Source organism: Rhincodon typus, chromosome 3, assembly GCF_021869965.1.
Source record: "Rhincodon typus isolate 14 chromosome 3, sRhiTyp1.1, whole genome shotgun sequence".
NCBI lineage: Eukaryota > Metazoa > Chordata > Chondrichthyes > Orectolobiformes > Rhincodontidae > Rhincodon > Rhincodon typus.
Genome location: NC_063334.1, coordinates 107,575,436 through 107,594,591, shown reverse-complemented (window position 1 = coordinate 107,594,591; position 19,156 = coordinate 107,575,436). Strand labels below are relative to the sequence as shown.

The 19,156-nt window shown below is 40.1% G+C and overlaps 1 protein-coding gene across 1 annotated transcript in view; it reads right to left on the bottom strand.

The window, feature by feature from the left end:
• The window catches only part of dctd (dCMP deaminase), a 60,144-nt gene extending 41,927 nt beyond the window's left edge, over positions 1–18,217 (bottom strand). The window contains exons 1-2 of the mRNA XM_048595306.1: positions 18,075–18,217; positions 5,485–5,601 (exon numbers count right to left, since the gene is read on the bottom strand). Of these exons, the coding sequence (XP_048451263.1) occupies positions 5,485–5,601; positions 18,075–18,216 (259 nt within the window). The 5' untranslated portion in view covers position 18,217. The remainder of the gene's footprint in view (positions 1–5,484; positions 5,602–18,074) is intronic.
• Between the last annotated feature and the right edge of the window lie 939 nt (positions 18,218–19,156).

Below are 19,156 nucleotides of genomic sequence, written 5' to 3'. Positions count from 1 at the left end.
ATGATGCTGCTTGGCCTGCTGTGTTCATCCAGCCCTGCACCTTGTTGGCTATCTATCCATGTGGTCAGTCATCCAGGTTCCCCAAGGGGGTGGTGCCCAACTGCATCAGCTGTGGATTTGAGGGACCACCATAGTTTTCTACTCACTATTACTGGTACACTTTTTAAATTAAATCCTCTCTCCGGAGGCCACATAGTTAATAATGGGCAAGTGTCTAGTCATGTTGCTCTAGTCATTGTAAGTATTGGATATATTTGACAGGCAGTTGGTTTTCTGCTCACAATCAACATTGAACTATACCTTCAGGGAAAGGAACAGAACAAGAAGGTGATAGAACGTGTACCAACCAGAATCCTTCTTATCTGATGTATATAAGGCATCCTATTTGTGGCAATACAATGTTGTACATGAAAGATCCAATTAAGAAGGGCCATGTTTTTTCAAACAAAAAGTAATAAATTATTTTTGATCCTATAACTGTTCTGCTAGAAAGAAAATATTTAGCTGACAAATACTGTTATGCCTTACACAGATAATGTGCAATGGCTTTGTAAAATTACATTTACTGTTCTTGGCATCTCTCCTCAAGAGAGGGCTGTGCTGATCACAAGCACAATGGCAGAGCAGTGAAAATGCTGCTCACTTCGCACTCTGCTGAATGCATAGGTCACAGCAAGCATCTCCACTCCTGTGTTATTTATTGATTCCCACACTGTCTTCCATCTTTCAGCAATGTAGCTGCAATCATATCCGACGGCTCACTTGTGACCTTTCACTGCCCAAAGACAGTTTTCCATCCTCTGTTCCTTTTTCGAAAAAAAAGTGTACAGAGAAAAAAGGCAGCACAGAACTCAACCCAAAAGAATATAAAGTATTGAATAAAAAAACTGCTCAGCTTGAAAGCAGCCTTAGTGAGGAGCAAAGTTGCCAACAGCTTGTAACAGAGCATAGGGCTCTTCTGGTACAATTATAGTGTCTCTACCTCTGAACCAGGAAACCCAGGTTCAAGTCCCACCTGCTCTAAAGGTATGTAATAACATCAATAAGGAGGTTGATTACAAAACATACAACAGGCCATGCCTGTTATAATCATTTGTTTGTTTCCCAATTGAAACTTAGCCAGCTTGAACAAAAAAAAGGAACACCCCTCTGAGTTTCACTGACACGTGGGTGTAGTAACAATGGTGCAGTCACATTCCCAACTGTTTAAGCAACTTTTGCAACTAGCAAATTAGAAATTTCCACCAACAAGGGGGTACCAAAGAAGCGCAGTATACAAAGTATAACAACTTCTGCCCAGTTAACAAACAAACAAGTTGTCAGAGGTCATCACAGCACACAGTCTGTCTATTGAGAAATTATTATAGGGACAGCTAAATCTTTAACTTATCATTTATCTTAAGAATGAAGTGTAAAACAAACTAAGTAGTTTATTTTATCTAAATGGAAGAAATTAGCATTAAAGGAAATCCCATCTGGACTAAATATGTATCTGATTATTTATGCAAGTGAATACTAATACATTTTAAATCACATTAATCTATAAGTTGGACATAACTATTCAAAATTACTCCAGGGTGGCCTCCCAAGTTCTGCTTTTCATGAATGAGGTTATTTCAAAATTCTGCTGCTTATGTCCCAACTTGCAACTAAGATACTTATGCTTCCCTAACTCATGCCTCTTAAGCTTTTCCGATTTCAATGTCTCCACCAAAACCTTCAGCTGCTGAGACCCTAAACTCTGAATTTCCTCCACAATCTCTCTGCTTTCTTTTAACACCCTTCTTAAACTCTAATTTTGACCAAACGTTTTGTCATCATCTCTACTATCTTCTGATATGGTCTGATCAAACTTGGGACAGAACCTGTATTCGTAACTGTTCACTGTATTTTATATAGGGCTGGTGTCTATTATGAAACCGGTGCAGTATAGAGACTGAATAACGTACAAAAAAAAAGATTCACAAGAATGGAGAGAAATTACTTATTCGAAAAAGCAGAACGGTCTGGAACTCTTCACTTGAATTGAAAATGGAGCAACCTGATTTAGGTCTTTTAAGATTATGAAAAAGTTTGGTTAAGGTGGATGCAGAGAAAATATCACCATCTGTGGGAAGTCCACAACTAGAGCCTGTAAATGTAAGGCAGTCCTCAAAGAAGAATTCAATTGAAATGTCTTTATCTAAAGTACTAAGTATGCAGGACATGTTAACTTAAGATCTAGTTGAGTGAAACAGCATAGACGTATTCAAGCAGAATCTAGTTAAGCATATGAGGGATGAAGGAAAAGAAGGATGGGCTGAGTGGGCTGGATAAACATGAATGGAAGAAGATCCCACTTCTGCTTCATAAACAGTAGCATAGACCTGCTGAGTGAATGGTCTATTACCATGTTGTAGACTCCACAAATCTACATAACTGCAGCAGCCAAAGGAGTACCTGAGGTGAAGGAATGTCTTCCAATATCAGTCCTGAAAACCTGGGCAGAGTGGACATTAGGAAGATGTTTTCATTGGCAGGAGAGACTAGGACCCAAGGGTACAGCCTTAGAGTAAAGGGAAGACCCTTTAGAACAGAGATAAGGGGAAACGTCTTCAGTCAGAGAGTGGTGAATCTGTGGAATTCACTGCCACAGAAGGTTGTGGAGACCAGTTCATGGAGTATACTTAAGACAGAGATAGATAGGTTCTGGATTGTCAAGGGGATTGACAGCTACAGGGAGGAAACGGGAGAATGGGGTTGAAAAACTTAGCCATGATTGAATGGCGGAGCAGACTAAATGAGCCAAATGGCCTAATTTCTGCTCCTGTCTTATGGTTCTCATTATTCTGTAGCTGTGCCTTCAAGTCTTGCAGTTACAATTCAATTTGACGTTGTGCTCTGGATTAACTGGTTTTATTCCACTTAGTATTCTATAGCAAAGCATTAATGTGTATTTGTGTCCTGTGGTGGACTGTCACTTTAAGAGTCTGAGTACATGATGCAACATCAGCCATTTTGGGCAGGAAACAGCTTACTCTAATCTTGCTGCCTGAACAATGAACAGCTCTTTAATAAAACTCTTGCTTTGGCCTCCTGGTCCTTCTTGGAATGCAACAAATACAATCCTTCTACGTTTTTCTGCCATAAGACTGAGAGCTAGGAGCAGAATAAGGCCATTCAGCCACTGGGTCTGCTTCGCCTTTCAATGATAATCCTCAGCTTCACTTTCCTGCCTTATCCCCATAACCACAGATTCCCTTATTGATTAAAAAACCTGTCCATCTCAGCCTTGAATATACTTAACATCCCAACATTTACAGCCCTCTGTGGTAAAGAATTTCACCACACTCTGTGATTCCTCATCTCTGTTGCAACTGTGCCTCAATGTCTTGTTGTCGTGATTTAATTTGACATAGTTTTCTGGATTCATGTTTTGTTCCATCTAGTATCTTGTATCAAAGTGTTACAATCCCCTACTGCAAAGATCAAAAAACCCATAACATTTTCTCCTCTCCCTTGACTACCAGGATATGACACAAAAAGGCAAATCTTGCTCAGAATGTTATCACTTGCGCACAAGCCTGGACTGTAAATAGCAGTGAACTATTCATCTGTAGATGGCATGACTACACAACCTTAGCCCTATCTTCACATGCACACTATCAACCAGATTAACTGTGTAGTTCACCGAGAAAGAGAACACTGATCAATGGTCTTCTCCTAATTCAGGGGCAAATGCCAATTAAAGTATCTCAGTCACTAATCATGCTGAGATCAACTAATTCAGACATCAGGTGACAGGGATTCAACACTCCTTGTTTTATGGTTCATCTATTTAGTAACTTAATCAGATGAGTCATCGCAAGAGCCTGCAACATTTAAGCAAAGATATTATCCATTCACTTTTATGGAAGCCTGCTTGTTAGATGTAAATTGCTCTGACACTTGGGCAAAGAGCTGAACAATGAGAATGCGGTAGTAGATTAATAGCCTCAAATCATTAGCTCGGCAAATCCTTATCCAACATCAGCTCATGACAGTCTGTAAATGTCAAGAATCTTCAAACTTTAACACCATTACAGGGGAAGGCGTTTCTCAATAAATTAGCTTCTGAACTGCAGCACACGATCAGATTTACTGGTGCCGCAGTCTCCCAGTGGATAGGCATGTTTGAAGGAAGCAGGGGATAGCGTCAAGAGTGCATTATTTAACCTTTGAGTCTGCCTCCTCATTGGGAAAGCAGAAGGCCAGAATTTACCATTGTATTCTTTTGGTGAAATTTGAGATAGGTCAGACACACTGGTTGCATTTATTAATGTCATAGCTTAAATTAGTGGGCAAACTGCACCACCTGGCAAAACACCAGGCCATTTCAAACCAGGGAGGCTGCTACTTTGATTCCAGAACTGCAAACATCTCAAATGATCTTAGCTAGGCTGACACAAAGTTCAACGCAATGAACCATAACACCTTTGAACAAGGGAAGATTAAAAGAAATGGGGTAAGCCAGGGCTCCTGCTCCTCTCCACCTGGTGACCACATGCTGGAAAGTGCGAAGAATGAGCTGTTTGACTGTTTGATGTCAATTCGCAGTTTAATAGCCTGTGGTAATCACTAGCTAATGTTCATGTATTAAGAATGGCCACTTTGTCAGTTTTGTTCCCCCAAAAATATACTTTTTCAGATATATCTAAAAGTATGTTCCAATAATTGGGAACTGGACAGAAGGAAGGTCTAGCCCAGCACCAATCAGCACTTTCAGGAGGAGCATGATGACAATGAGTGGGGCGATGGTGAGTGACCACAACTTGCCTGCCTCGCCTGACTTTATCAAAATCCTTGACGTAGCAATCCAGAAACGAAGCCAATGTTCTGGGGACATGGGATTTGAATCACACCATGAAAGACGGAGAGATTCGAATTCAACAGACAAAAGAAAATTCAGAATAGAGAGCTGGCCTAACAGTGACCATGTAACCACTGTCAAAAGAAATGCTTCATTAATGTAGGGAAGGAAATCTGGTCCGGCCTACATGTGGTTGTCTCTGGGCATTTAGGAATGAGCAAAAAAATGCCAGCCTAACTAGAAGTACCCACATCCCATGAAAGAATAATAAAAAAAGAAATCGGTTATGTGCTAATGGAATCCAGTTCCACCTAATTTCTCCACTAAATCTTCTGAACGCAAGTTCAGGATCTTTAAAGTGCAAGAATCGGACATTAATTATGCACACAGCTTTAGTCCTTATTTGGCAGGCCATGCTTTAGAAAGTCACTGATTAAATTAAAACCATGTTACGAATCGCATATGCAGCAATTAGTCACTGGGAACCTGACATTGCTCAGCAACAGTAAGGGATAATTTTTATGCAACTGATTGTATGATTAATTTGGACCAAAGAATGCCAGTTTAAAAAAAAACTTAACCTATAATGAGATATTGAACTACATGCTGGTACACAAATGCAGCAAATTGAAAGTGGAGCAATTGCAAATCCTTACCTGACTGGATGATGAGTTTAGCACATTCATTACAGGGGAACAAGGCCACATACATCGTACATCCCTTAACGTCAGCAGAGTTCTTGTTCAGAATCGCATTTAATTCTGCATGACAAACTAGAGAGAATAAAAAAAGTCATGAGAGAATTAAAAATAAGATGCATAAGCAAAGCAGCCAGCACGTCAATTAATCCCCATCTGGTCTTGTGCTTCCATACCTCCTCTGAAGAGGAGGGATTTCTGTCAGTGTCAGGATTATATAACCAGTTCCTTATAGAGATCAAGGGGCTCAGAGGACCCTTTAAACTGCAAGAAAAGGCAATTTAAAGCAAAAACAAAATTTCCATTTTCTGTTCTGTTTTTGGCAAGCAAAATATTTGTTCCATCGTTTACACTTGAAAGCAATTCTGATGCAGTCACAAGATTATCTGAAAATATTAAGATTATTGATTTTAAGATTAATATGTTAATGCTTTAATATCTCACCCACATCTTAAAACAGATTTTCAGCAGGCTATTATTCCTTCTTTATGAAGTTCAAACCATATTACTCCATAGAAAACTAACAATAAACATCTCCAGCATAAGCAATTGGAGACCATGGGTTCTTTTCCTCTGGTCTCTAGAAGTTAGCCTTAGATATTGCAAGATGTGGGCAGATGAGCAAAGTCTAAAAGTGCCATCACCATTGCATAAGATGATATGAGATGGCAGACAAGAGCAGATCAGGTCAAGCACCCTCTCGTCTAGAGCAAATGGTCAGTCCTCAGTTTACACAAAGAATCCTGATCAACTGCAGTGTGTTGTACTAAGCAACATATTCACGCTCTGGTTTACTGTTTGACTGAAAAGCCCCCTGTGTACACCTGGTGTGCTGCCTCAAGACAGCACTGGAGCGAATGTCAGCCTCGGAAGCAAGGCTTGAACCCACAACTCGAAGGCGAAAGTGCGAACCACTTAATCAGAGCTGGCTGGGAAAAAGGGGAACATTCACTCACTCACTTTTATCAATCAGCTCAAAGCACCATTCACTTCCTACAACTAATGTTGAATGTTCCGTCATGTGTTTGGGGTGTCTAGAACCACAGGACAATGTTTCAGAATACAGGGTAAAGGCATCCAGGACCAAGGTGAGGACGGATTTCTTCACTCAAAGGGTAACGAATCTGTGGAATTCTCTATCCCAGGAGTTTGTGGAAGCTCATTGATCATGTTCAAAACAGAGACTGATAAGATTTCCAAATACTATTGACATCAAAACATACAGGGAGCGTGTAGGAAAGTGGCATGGAGGTAGCTGACCAACCATGAGTTATAATGGTGGAGCAGACTCAAGGGTCTGAGTAACCTACTAAATTAGCATTGCCATCTGGAAAATTAAAGTCCCATCCCCACCATCTCTGTTTGCCAATTTGACCCAAAGTATTATTTTAGTTTGGATAAACAATGAAACCAGTGTGTGATAGAGAGAAGCAATTTCACAATCAACAGATTACATTCATACATTTTCCATTCGACCTGCTTGGAGGTGTTATTACATACCTCTGGAGCAGGTAGGATTTGAACCTGGACCTCCTGGTTCAGAGGTAGGCACACTACTGAATCACAAGAGCCTCAACAGATCAGATCTAAGCTCTGTGGTCCTGCCACATCCAGTTGTGAATATTGATGGCCAATTAAAGAATTAACAGGAAGAGACAAATATCCCCATCCTGCATAATGGGGAGCCTGGCACATCAGTAAAAAAAGTAAGGCTAAAGCATTTTCAAATATCTTCAGCCATAAGTGTCAATTGGATAATCCATTTCAGCCTCCTCCAGAGGTCCCCAGCATCACAAATGCCAGTCTTCAGTCAATTTGATTCATTCCACTATATCAAGGAACTGCTGAATGCACTGGATACTGAACATTATGGGCCCTGACAACCTTCTGACAATAGTACTGAAGACTTGTGCTCTGGAACACTCAGCCCCTGATGTCATTACAGCCCTTGACCTCAAGGCTGCATTTGACCAAGTGTGGCACCACAGAGAACCAGAAAAACTGGAGTCAATAGAAATTGGGAAGGACTCTCTGCTGGTCAGAATCATACTTAGCATAAAGTTTGTTGTTGGAAGTCATCATCTCAGCTCCAGAATATCATGGCAGGAGTTCCTCAGTGTAATGTGCAAAGACCAACCATCTTCAACTGCTTCAAAGACCTCCCTATCATCATAAGGTCAGAAGTAGAGATGTTTACTGATGGTTGCACAATGTTTGACACCAAATATGATTTCTCATATACTGAAGCAGTCTGTTTCCATACGTAGCAAGACTCAGACAATAGACTGGCTTGGGCTGAATAGTGGCAAGCAATATTCACTCCACACAAGTGGCAGGCAATGACCATTTCCAACAAGATGTTACCACTGGCATTACCATTACTTAATTTCCCCCACCACTAACATCCTGGGGGGTTACCATTCAACTAAAACTGAAATGGACAAACCACATAAACACTGTGGCTACAAAACAAGTCAAAGGCGAGGAATCCTACAATTAATAAGTGACCACCTGACTCTCAAAGCCTGTCCAGCATTTAGAAGACACAAGTCAGGAGTGAGATAGAATATGTCCCCCACTTCCCCAGATGAGTGCAACTCCAACAACACATGAAACTTGACGTATTCAGGACACAGCAGCCAACTTGATGGCACTATAGCCACAAATGTTCACTCCCTCAGTCACAGGCACTTAATAGTAGCAGTGCTTACCATCTACAAAACACACTGCAGAAATTCACCAAGGGTCTTTGGACAGTACCTTCCAAATCCAAAATCACTACCACCTAGAATGAGGGCATCTGATATTTGGGAACACTACCATCTCCAAGCTCCCCTCCAAGACATTCATCATCCTGACCTGGAAATAAATCACCATTCCTTCAGTGTCACTGGGCCAAAATCCTGGAACTCCCTCCCTAACAGCATTGCAAGTCTACCTACACCAAACAGACTGCAGCAGTTCAAGAGGGTGACACACCATCACCTTCTCCAAAGCAATTGGGAATGGGCAATAAATGCTGGCCCAGCCAGCAGCCCCCCACACACACGCTGAATAAGTTAAAAAGGATATTTTGTTTTTGATGTGTTATCTGTCACATGCAATGTTTCATCTTTGTTTCCCATCTTCTCAAGCATTTACCCAGCAACACTCACCCTGCAGGGGATGTTTGAGTGGCAGCTGCGATAGATTCGGAAAGTCGATGTCAGGAGTTGAGTGCTGCAACCACTGAAACCTCCTGAGGATTGTGGCTGTAAAGAAGGCCACAAAAAAAAATACATACACCCACCTCAGAATATATGAAACACCAACTCTTTTGGTAAAAGCAACTACTAATGACATTTTAAGGCAGCCTAGAAAAAGTAGATATCATTTTTCAATGTCTTGCAACATTTATACCAAGCCATTAACATTAATGCAGCTTTATCTCTTCATGTAGAGAAAATCCCAAGAGGATTCCAGCAGCGATGGTAGTTCCATCTATCTATGCAGCTTTATTCCACCAGAGATTCTAAAAGATCTGCGTGAGGCTGCTAAACCTTATTGCATGGAGTGCCAGTTTGTAAATAAACCAAGAACAGTGTTAACACAATATGCACCAGGCAAACAGCTGGAAGAGGCAGGGGGAAATTAAAAACATGGAGAAACTGCAGTTACAAACATTTTATTCCAATGAGGTGCTAAGTGAGGTCTTGAAATTAAGAGCACTTTTGGACGGTTGCCAATTGCCTTTTCTGCAAATTTCTTGTTTAAAATGTAACTGGGGAGAAGGAAATACCTTACCTGGCATTTCATGTCAGTAACCAGGGTTTCCCCATTTCTAAAGCTGCTGGCATGGGAACCTTGATACAACGTTACAATTACTAAGTATGGTATTACAAGCTTCCACACTGCAACTGGTTTAGATATTCTACTGCCTTGTTAACAAAGGGACAATGAAAAATGAAGTCGTCACTTCTTTTTAAATTCATTTGTAGACTAGATTTACAATACAAACTGCAACAACCACGAGATACGTCTGTGGAGTGCAGAGTGATCGGTGAATTGTGAATTTGTGTTGCCCCCTTGTAGTTTTTTGAATGTTCTCATTTAAAAACAGCCAGCAACAAAACACTATTCTTCAACAAATTAAAAGCTTACTGTGTTGCACATCTGCTGCTGTAAGTTATGGAAAAGTGATGAAAGGTTATTAGCTAAAAATATAGATACAAAGATTAGAATTAGATACAAATAAAAGGTACTTATAAAGGTGAAAGAAAGATTAGTCTATCATTGCGGCACAGTTGGCTTGTTTGAAGATTTGTTATTCTAAGGTGAATGGGTAGAAAACTTAATCAGAATTCAGCAGCTGCTAAGACCTCTGTAATCAAGCGTTGGGAGGTTGCTTGTACAGGTAGACTTAGCAGAAGGTTTCTTATCCTTCTCCAGTTCTGTATCACTGTTCAGGTAATCTGCAGGTACAGCATTCGATTTCTGGAGGCTTCTCTGCTCTTTTAGGCTGAGAAGCATCTTTCCGGGGGTCTCTCTCAATCTTAAAACAAAACCAACTGTGGATGCTGCAAATCAGAAACAAAAACAAAATGCTGGAAAAGCTGAGCATGTCTGGCAGCATCTGTGGAGAGAATTCAGAGTTCTGAGGAAGGGTCACCCGACCTAAAAGGTTAGCTCTGATTTCCCTCAACAGATGCTGCCAGTTCTGCTGAGCTTTTCCAGCAATTTCTATTTTTGATTCCCACTCTCCAACTTTCCTGGGAAGGACTACCAAGATGACATTTCATTGTCTATCTTTTACACATCAAAACTTAAAATAGCTGCAATATTAACTTTGATGAATATCTGTGCCACAAAGGAAAGTCAATTCTGCTGGTGTCAATAATGGTGTCCTTCCAGTCTCCTGTGCTCTCAAGTTTTGGAGAAGGACCCATTGCGCTGTCCAAGAATTAATTGAATACTAAATCTCTCTCATTGTGATCGATGCTGAGATAACCCACCAGTCTATTTCTAGACATAGTGAATCAACAAGACAGGCCTTGTGACTTCTGAGAGCAATCTTCTAAGATTCTGCGTTCATTCTAAAAAGAGAGATTATGCTTCTTTACAAAAATACACTGCAATGATATTCTTAGTCATCAGCAAAGTGTTGGAGTCATTAATAGTGCTTTCAAGCAGCATTTATGCAGCAACAACCTGCTCACCAGAACTTTGGCTCAGACCTCATTACAGCCTTGGTTCAACACAGACAAAAATGTTAACTCAAGAGATGAAGTGAGAGTGACTGCCTCTTAAGTTTTAAATTACCAATCAACCAAGTTTGGCAGCAAGAAGCCTGAGGAAAATTAAAATCAATAAGAATATCGGGAGAACGATTCACTGACTGAAGTCATATTTGGTGGAAGGAAACAAGGTTGCAATTGTTGGAGATCTGTTATCTCAGCTCCAAGATATCACCACAGGATCTCCTCAGCATAAGTGTCGTAAGCCCAACAATCTTCAGCTTCTTTATCAATGACCATATCTCCATTACTAGGTTAAAAGTGGGGATGTTTACTAACGATTACACAATGTTCACAACTCCTCGGATACTGTGGCAGTCCGTATGCATGTGTGCAAGGCCGGGACAACATTCAAGCTTGGACAGACAAGAAGTGATAATACATGCTACACAGTTTCAGCCAATGGATCTCCAAGGCAAATATCTAAAATCAACCCTCCTTAACATTCAAAGATATTACCATTGTTGAATCAGCTCATGTCTCCCCAAAATCTGTCCACCATTAACACTCAAGAAACCTCATATCATTCAGGAGGAAGCAACTTGCTTGGTCAGCACCCAATCCATTACCTAAACATACAAATGTAGCAAAGAGGAGCAAGAGTAGGCTGTTCAACCCCTTCAAGCTTGTTCTGCTATTCAATATGATCATGGGCGATTATCCAATTCAATACCTGTTCCCGTTTTCTCCCCATATACTTTGATTCCTTTGACCCCAGGAACTACACCTAACTCCTTCTAGAAAATATTCAATGTTTTGGCCTCAGCCACTTTGTGCAGCAGAGAACTACACAGGCTCACCACTCTCTGGGTAAAGAAATTTCTCCCCATCTCAATCCTAAATGGCCAATTCCATATCCTTCGACTGTAATCGCTGGTTCTGCACTCTCCAGTCATCAGGACCAGCCTTCTACGTTTACCCTGAGTTGTCTTGTTAGAAGTTTAAGTTTCTACATGATGCCCTCCGCATTCTTCTAAACTCCAGTGAATACAATCTTCATTAATCCAGTGTATGTCAGGCTCACTACTGCAGAAATCTATCTGGGAAACCTTCTTTCTTCCACTCCTTGAATAGCCAGAACATCCTTCCTCAGATAAGGAGATCAAAACTGCCCACAGTACTCCAGGTGTGTTCTTACCAATGCCCTGCACAGTTGCAGCAAGATATCCCTGCTCTACTCAAAGCCTCTCGCTTTGAATGCCAACATGTCATTTGCCTTCTTCAACACCTGCTGCACCTGCATGCTTACTGTCAGTGACTGGTGTACAAGGATACCCAGGTCTTGTTGCATGTGCCGCCTTTCCCAACCTATCACCATTCAGATAATAGGCTGCCTTCTTGTCTCTCTCTATCGCAATGCACATCATCTACAAGATGCACCACAGCAACACAAGGGTCCTTCTACAGCATCTTCCAAACTCTCAAATACAACCACCTACAAGGACAACAGCAGTAGATGCACAGGATATTATCAATTTCTCAAGGGCACTTAGGGATGGGCAACAAATGCTAGCCTATGCAGCTATGCTCTCATATCAAAGAATTGCAAAAAAAGTCTCGCAATGCATTCAGTTAATTAGTTTCCACTCTTAACCTCAAAATTCTAAATTGTTTGAAATATGAGGTGATAACTGCAGCAAGGTTATCAAGGTAGATATGGACAATTCTCTTTAGCTGATGAGATTTAAAGATTAAGAAAGCTGAGGAATAGTGGAGAAGGTGACAGAGTGGATTAGTGTCAGTAATTTAAAGAGTACCTTTAATGAAATAAAGTATCCTGGAAGTGCTTCCTAGAAAGCACAATTTGATGTTCAGTAATGTAAGGGGATATTAGGGTAGATGGGCAAGAGCTTGATCAAAGAAGCAGGTTTTAAGAAGCACGAAAACGAGACGCAAAGGAAATTTCAGGGCTTAGGGTCTATATACCTAAAAATCTGACTGCCAATGATGAAGGGATTAAAATTAAATCAGAAACAGAAATAGAAAAAGGGGAAGAAAAAGACTTTAAAGGAACACAAAAGCAAGCAAAAACATTAATTTGTAAATTTAAGCAATCTGAAAAATTTACTGTCACCAGGAATGTGTCTTTACAGTTCTAATTGTTTTCTTGCTGGGCTTGAGAAGTACGTTGGTATTAAGTGAACATGAATTTTGTCTTTAAAAAAGGTGCATGCACTACAAAGTAGCAGCCTTTAATTGGCAACTGATGCACAAATACAGCAATTCCTGAAGCCAACAGTTGTTGGTGGGAGGGGGTGGTGTTTGTTGGGCCACATTAAAGGATGTGCTCTTATTTAAACTCACTACTTGTTTGATGGAAATTCTAGCCTATTGTGATCATTTCGACCCCATGGGTTGAGGGGAGTTTGTTCAATGCCAATCATTTTGCTTATTAAATAATAAATAAACAAACTGATCATCCTTAGAGTTTTGGTTGCAAAGCTCTTGAAATGCTGAAGTGTAAGTACTTGTGTTTTATTGGGGGCGGGGGGGGAAAATCAACCACATTTCAGTTACCTACAACCCACACCCAACTTAATCTGGGTGTCTTCCTGAGAAAAATGGCTGTAATGCACAGTACTTTGCAACCAACAATAAAATGCCATCCGACGAGCCACATCTGGAGAAACACCATGCACCTGCTCCAAGCACCAACCTGAATTCCATCCTAACACACAGCAGGCTGTGGGCAGTTAAGAAGACAATTCTCCACAAATTCTGATGCAACAGTGGCCTCTACTGGTGATCAGAAGTAGGCAAGTGAGCAGAATAAAAGGCAAAAGAAAGCAAAATCTATGAAACAAGTGAAGGTGCCAGGTGGTAAGCACAGCAAAGTTTAACATCCTTGCAGAAGCAGAAACATCACGAGTGCGTTTCACTGAGGGAGCAATACCAAACAACCTCCAAGAACATGCCAGACCTTCCTCCACCAAGCTGGGATAAGCTGGGATGCACTTGTTCTTTCTAAGTGTTGACACAGGCACCACTGAAAAGTCTCTTCTGTACCAACTGATTCAATGATTCGATACCTTCTCCAAAAATCTGGCAGTGTCATTTCATAGAAATATTTTTAAAGTTTTAATTAATTCACAGGATGTGGGTATCACTGGCTATGCCAGCATTTATTACTCATCCATATTGCCCTTGAGGTGGTGGTGAGCTGCTAGGGGTTGTTCATGTCTCTGGTCTGAAGAAGTTTTACTTTTATTTTGTTTTTGGTTATTTGAAGATATTTAATCTCACTTTTTTAGTCTAGTCATTTACTCCCGGGTTATAGTCAAGTATAGCTCTTGCTTTCGATATTCAATTCTGGATTTTCTCTTTATCAAAATCTTTTTTGCATGAAAGTGTTGGACTTTTGGGAACGCAACAGATTTCAGACTATTGCTAACAGCTTTCAGCTGTCAAGGCCCAAAGGCCTAGAATCCCTCCCGTAAACTCCTCCAACTATTCACTTCTCTCTCTTGCTTTAGGATATTAACACCTAGCTCTTCGATCAAGTTTTTGATCACCTGTCCTAATGCTTCCTTCCTTGCCTCAATGCTAGTTTTTCATCTGATTATTCTCCTGTAAAGTTGCAACATCATATACACAAAAAATCATATAGACACATATACAAAAAAACTCACATGGAATTCTTAAATGTGAACACTCAAAGACAAAATACACATAAAACACTGCTAATATTGAGATATAAAAATATTCTTGAATGCACACGTCCCGGAAGGTCTCAAGATCTTCTACTACTGACCACAATCAAGGGAACTGTAAAGCATATGCATGCAAAATATAGCAAAGAACAATATCAGATTCAGACCTGATACTTCTTATTTTGGTATAGTCTTAACAGTTACATTTGAGGCTACTCCAACATCATGAAGATACCAAGAAACGGCATCACAATAGAAAGGGTATGATACCTTAGCTTTGCACAAAAACGAATACGAATCAGAGAACAAAAGGACAAAACGAACCAAGGTAGCAGGGTTTAATAGACAGCAAGACATCCACTCCAGGACATAGGTGGCACCCAAATATAGACAACAACTTGTAATAATATAGTGTGCTTACAACTTTGAAAAGTTTGGAGATGTTTCATAGGAAGGTGAACAATTAAAATTTGACTTCAAGCCATACAAAAAAGCATTCGATCAAATGACTAAAAGCTTGGACTAAAAGCAAGTTTTGAGAACAGCCCTAAAGGAGGAAAGTGTGAAAAGGTTTAAAAAGTAGGGAATTCCAGGGTTTAGAATTACAACAAGCAAATCCTCTTAATACTCTATTACATTCTATATATTTCATTCTTCTGAGAGAGAAGCCTGTCACTTGGGATAATATCACAATTCAAATCCAAAAATAATACTCCAAGCTTTTTCTTTGAAAGCACACAGTCATTTTCCAAGACATGCATATTCTATCAGGAAAACAGCCTACATACTATCTAATTCTGTAATGCACCATTTCATGTATTAAGCTTCAATTATTCTGGTTATTGGCATGATATCCATAAAATGCCAAATTTGGGGATCTCCTATGTTAGCCATGGCTTTACATTAAACTTACCTTTGAGACAGGTTTATGCTGGGCCAATGGGGTCCAAGGAGACAACAGGACCATAATCACATCCAGTGCACAGACAGCCCAATGAGACTCTGCCCTAAAATCTTACTGGCTTGCTCCACTCAAACCAAAGTGTGCTTCTGACTTCTAAATTCAGAATTGATGTGTGCAATCAGACTGAACTTACAAAATTCAAGATATGTACTGTTAGGTGTGATTCCACATCTGGACACCACTTGACAAACAATCCAGACTATGCTATTAGCTACACATAATCAGTATAAGATAATCAGTTGAGTTCATGACATGGCTTATTTACACTTGCTAGAAGAGAGTTCATATGCTGGGTCCCATTTTCTGCAAAATGAATATGTTCAAGCCTTGAGCCTTTTTTTTAAAAAACACCAAAGTATAGGGAAACCTAATGCTGTCTCTACGGCAATGCCTTGGCTCGAGTCAACTTTCCAACAAATTAGGACCCTTTTCTCCTACAGAATTAATTGTTGTGATTACTTGAAATGTGGCAAAATGATGTTTGTCTTGATAAGTAGAAGACAAAAAGTTTCTGCAATATACCTTGCCTTTCAGCAATATTCAAGTTTTGTACAACCAAGCAACTGTTTGTATACACCGCTGTTACACTTACCTAGTTCATCCTTGAACCCTATACAAAGGGCTAGATTTTTGCCAAACTGGGAAGATGTCATGGAACTTTCATAATGGAAGCTGGGAACCCAGATGCGAGATTAGGGACAAGGCATGATTCACACAAATGGGAACCCAAATTCAGCAGGGCCATCTGAAGTCAGTGCTAAGTTCAAACAGACCCCATTTTAGCTGTTGCAAGCGCCTTAGTCCAGTGTAGGAGTCACAAATTATTGTAGTAGATGCAGGTGCTATTGAAGGGCAGACAAATCTGTATAACTGTCCTGATTTGATGTTTTTGACTGACCACACTTTAAAATGTTATAAAACACAGGCTGCAACTGTCAAAGAGAGTTTCAAAAACTCTCTGCTTTGACCAACAGCCTTTCTGTTGTAGGTTAGGGGAAAAAAATTGTTTTTGTTAACGTTTGCCAAAGGACTATGATTACTTGCATTAATGTTCAACATAGCTTCAAAAGCTATAATTACAGAGTTCTTTGCGTTCACAGGATGATTTGAAGTTCAAAGAGACTATTACAGATTTCAGTATTTTTGTTATGAAATGTGAATTTGAAGTTTGCTTTTGTAACAGATTTAGGAGAGGTGATTTAGATCAGGTGAATTAAATGGTGATTTAAATGCTTTGAACAGATTTCATGAAGTAAGTTTCTTTATTCATTATCAAGTGTTAGAAAGTTGTGTAGAGTACTCAATTGGAAGGCAAGAAGCTAGAATTTGTTTGTAAAATAGTAGGGAGAAAGAGTGCATGGTTCCTTTAAGAGGTAAAGTGCTTTTCTAAGCTTAGAGATTTACACAGAAAAACATGGGTCTATAAGTAGCTGAAGCCGTACAGACAGTTCTGAAATTGAAACGTATCAATTTGGAAACCCTAGGCTTGTTCTGATGTTTTGGCAACTAGCTGGAATCAGCCAATTAATTTAAACCAAGCACTTAGCAATTGAAAACCAACTGAATTTAAATCTGATAGTTTTGACAACCTTGGACCAAAGCTACTGTAAGTAAGTTGCTCTGTCATTCGAGGTATATTAGGCCAGGGTTTTTGAAAATCAGTGCGAGAGCAAACCGACATCTGAGAAACAAACGGATAGCTCTCACAGAAATCTCTAAGCTCTAAGGAAGTACCATCTATCCATAAAAGGTACCACAGCACTTCTAGCTACAAGTTCTCACAGAGAAAACATCCCTGACAGCAGAATCAGCAAAGGAAAGGCGCTTATGACTGGAGGGACAGTGGAGAAGGCAGAGCATTCCAGAGGACACATTCTATGTGGACTTTGAGAGACTAAATTTTAAATTTTTTTTCTTATTACTTAAGTTATACAAGTTGAACTTGTGTTTATTAGAATAGCATACCAGAAAAATTTTGTTCAGTGAGGGAATAGTTAGGAGTCAGGGGGGAATTGTTTGGTTTTTAGTAGTTCTGTTAATTTGTTTACTGTTAGGGTTAAATAAATAAATTGTTACTTGTTAGTTATAAAGCAAATATCAGGGATTGTCTTTCATTTAGCCTCACCTCCTCCATAACACAAGCATGTATGACTACTTACTCCACCGTGTACCATAACCCAAACTCTGAAGCACATTGAAATGAGAAAACAGACCAATAGGTACCATGAAGGGACATAGGGGATGAGCAGTGGCATTGAATTGGTTTAGAAAGTAGCAAAATCAATGAGAGTGGAAAGTTAGGGCTCAAGAACCTAACAGTTTCTGAAACAACGAGGACAATATCCCAGCAAACAGAGGTGGGCCTTTCAAACAGCTGGCCTCAGCATCACTTAACCCCACTCCTATAAGCAGAAGCGGGACACTTTTTACCAAGGCAGATCTGCAAAATCAGGACATTTCTACCTACCGTGGCACCACAAATCTGGCCCCAGATGCTTCAATACGGCCATTCTTACAACAGATCTTTGAGTACCATCTAACTAGCCTGCAGTCTTTTGTCAGCCCCAATTCTTTCCTCTTTTCTCAACCCTCATTAGTATTTGGATTATTATGTGGCACATTACTATGTATAATTGGCTGCACAATTTTAACAATTCTTACCATACATGTATTTTGTATCCAATTTATTTGGGCCAGTTCTTGCCCATGGTAAAATATCATCGCTGCATCCATTTGGCATTCCATTGTATCCAATACCGACTATCTTGTTTTCAGGGTTCACGATGCAAGCACCAACCTGCATTTAAGTCAAATATTGATCATCATCATTCACAGTAGAACAGCATTTCGTGGATTTAATGTGATCTACATTTCACGTGCACTACAGCTTTGCCACTGGTTTAATAAACCAGTCTGTTCACACATTTATAATGCTATATTATGAACAGTATTTATTAGCATTCAGTAAAACAATCTTCTCTTTCCCTGGCAATAACATACTTTAATAAACATGAACGATGAAACTGACCTCAGTAAAAGTAATCATGAAACTGATGAACCCAGCTTGATCATTTATGTACCCACAGGAAAGATATCTGCTATCCTGATCATGCCTGGCCTACACGTCACTCCAGAACAATGTGACTAACTCTTAATTGACTTGTGAAATTGCCCAAAGCACTCAGTTCAAGGGCAGTTAGGGATGGCAAGAAATAACAGCAATATGCACATTCCATGAAGGAACAAATTAAAAAATATATAAATCATTTACTAACAAAATAGTTCTGTCTAGTTCAGAGTCCTATTAGGGAGGCAGTTGCATAATTTTGACGCAGCACTGAAGAATCAGCAATAATAGCTCGAAGTCAGGACAGTATGTGACTTGGAGGGAAACTTCCTGACAGCGATGTTCCAATGTATCTGCTCCCAGTATCCTGCAAGATAGTAGACATAGTAGGCTTTGAAGGTGCTGTCTACGGAGTCTGGGGTGTTCTTGCAGTGCGTCGTGTTGACGGTTACACACTGCTGAAATCTACCAGTCTGCCTTCATCAATCTTCTTTGTCACCTCTTCAAAAACCTCAAAGTTAGTGAGACACGATTTCCCACACACAAAGCCAAGTTGACTATCCCTAACCAGTCCTTGCCCTTCCGAAAGCATCCATCTGGTCCAGGTGATTTATCCACCTTCAGACCTTTCAGCTTCCCTGCACTTTCTCCTTCATGATGGCCACTTCGCTCACCT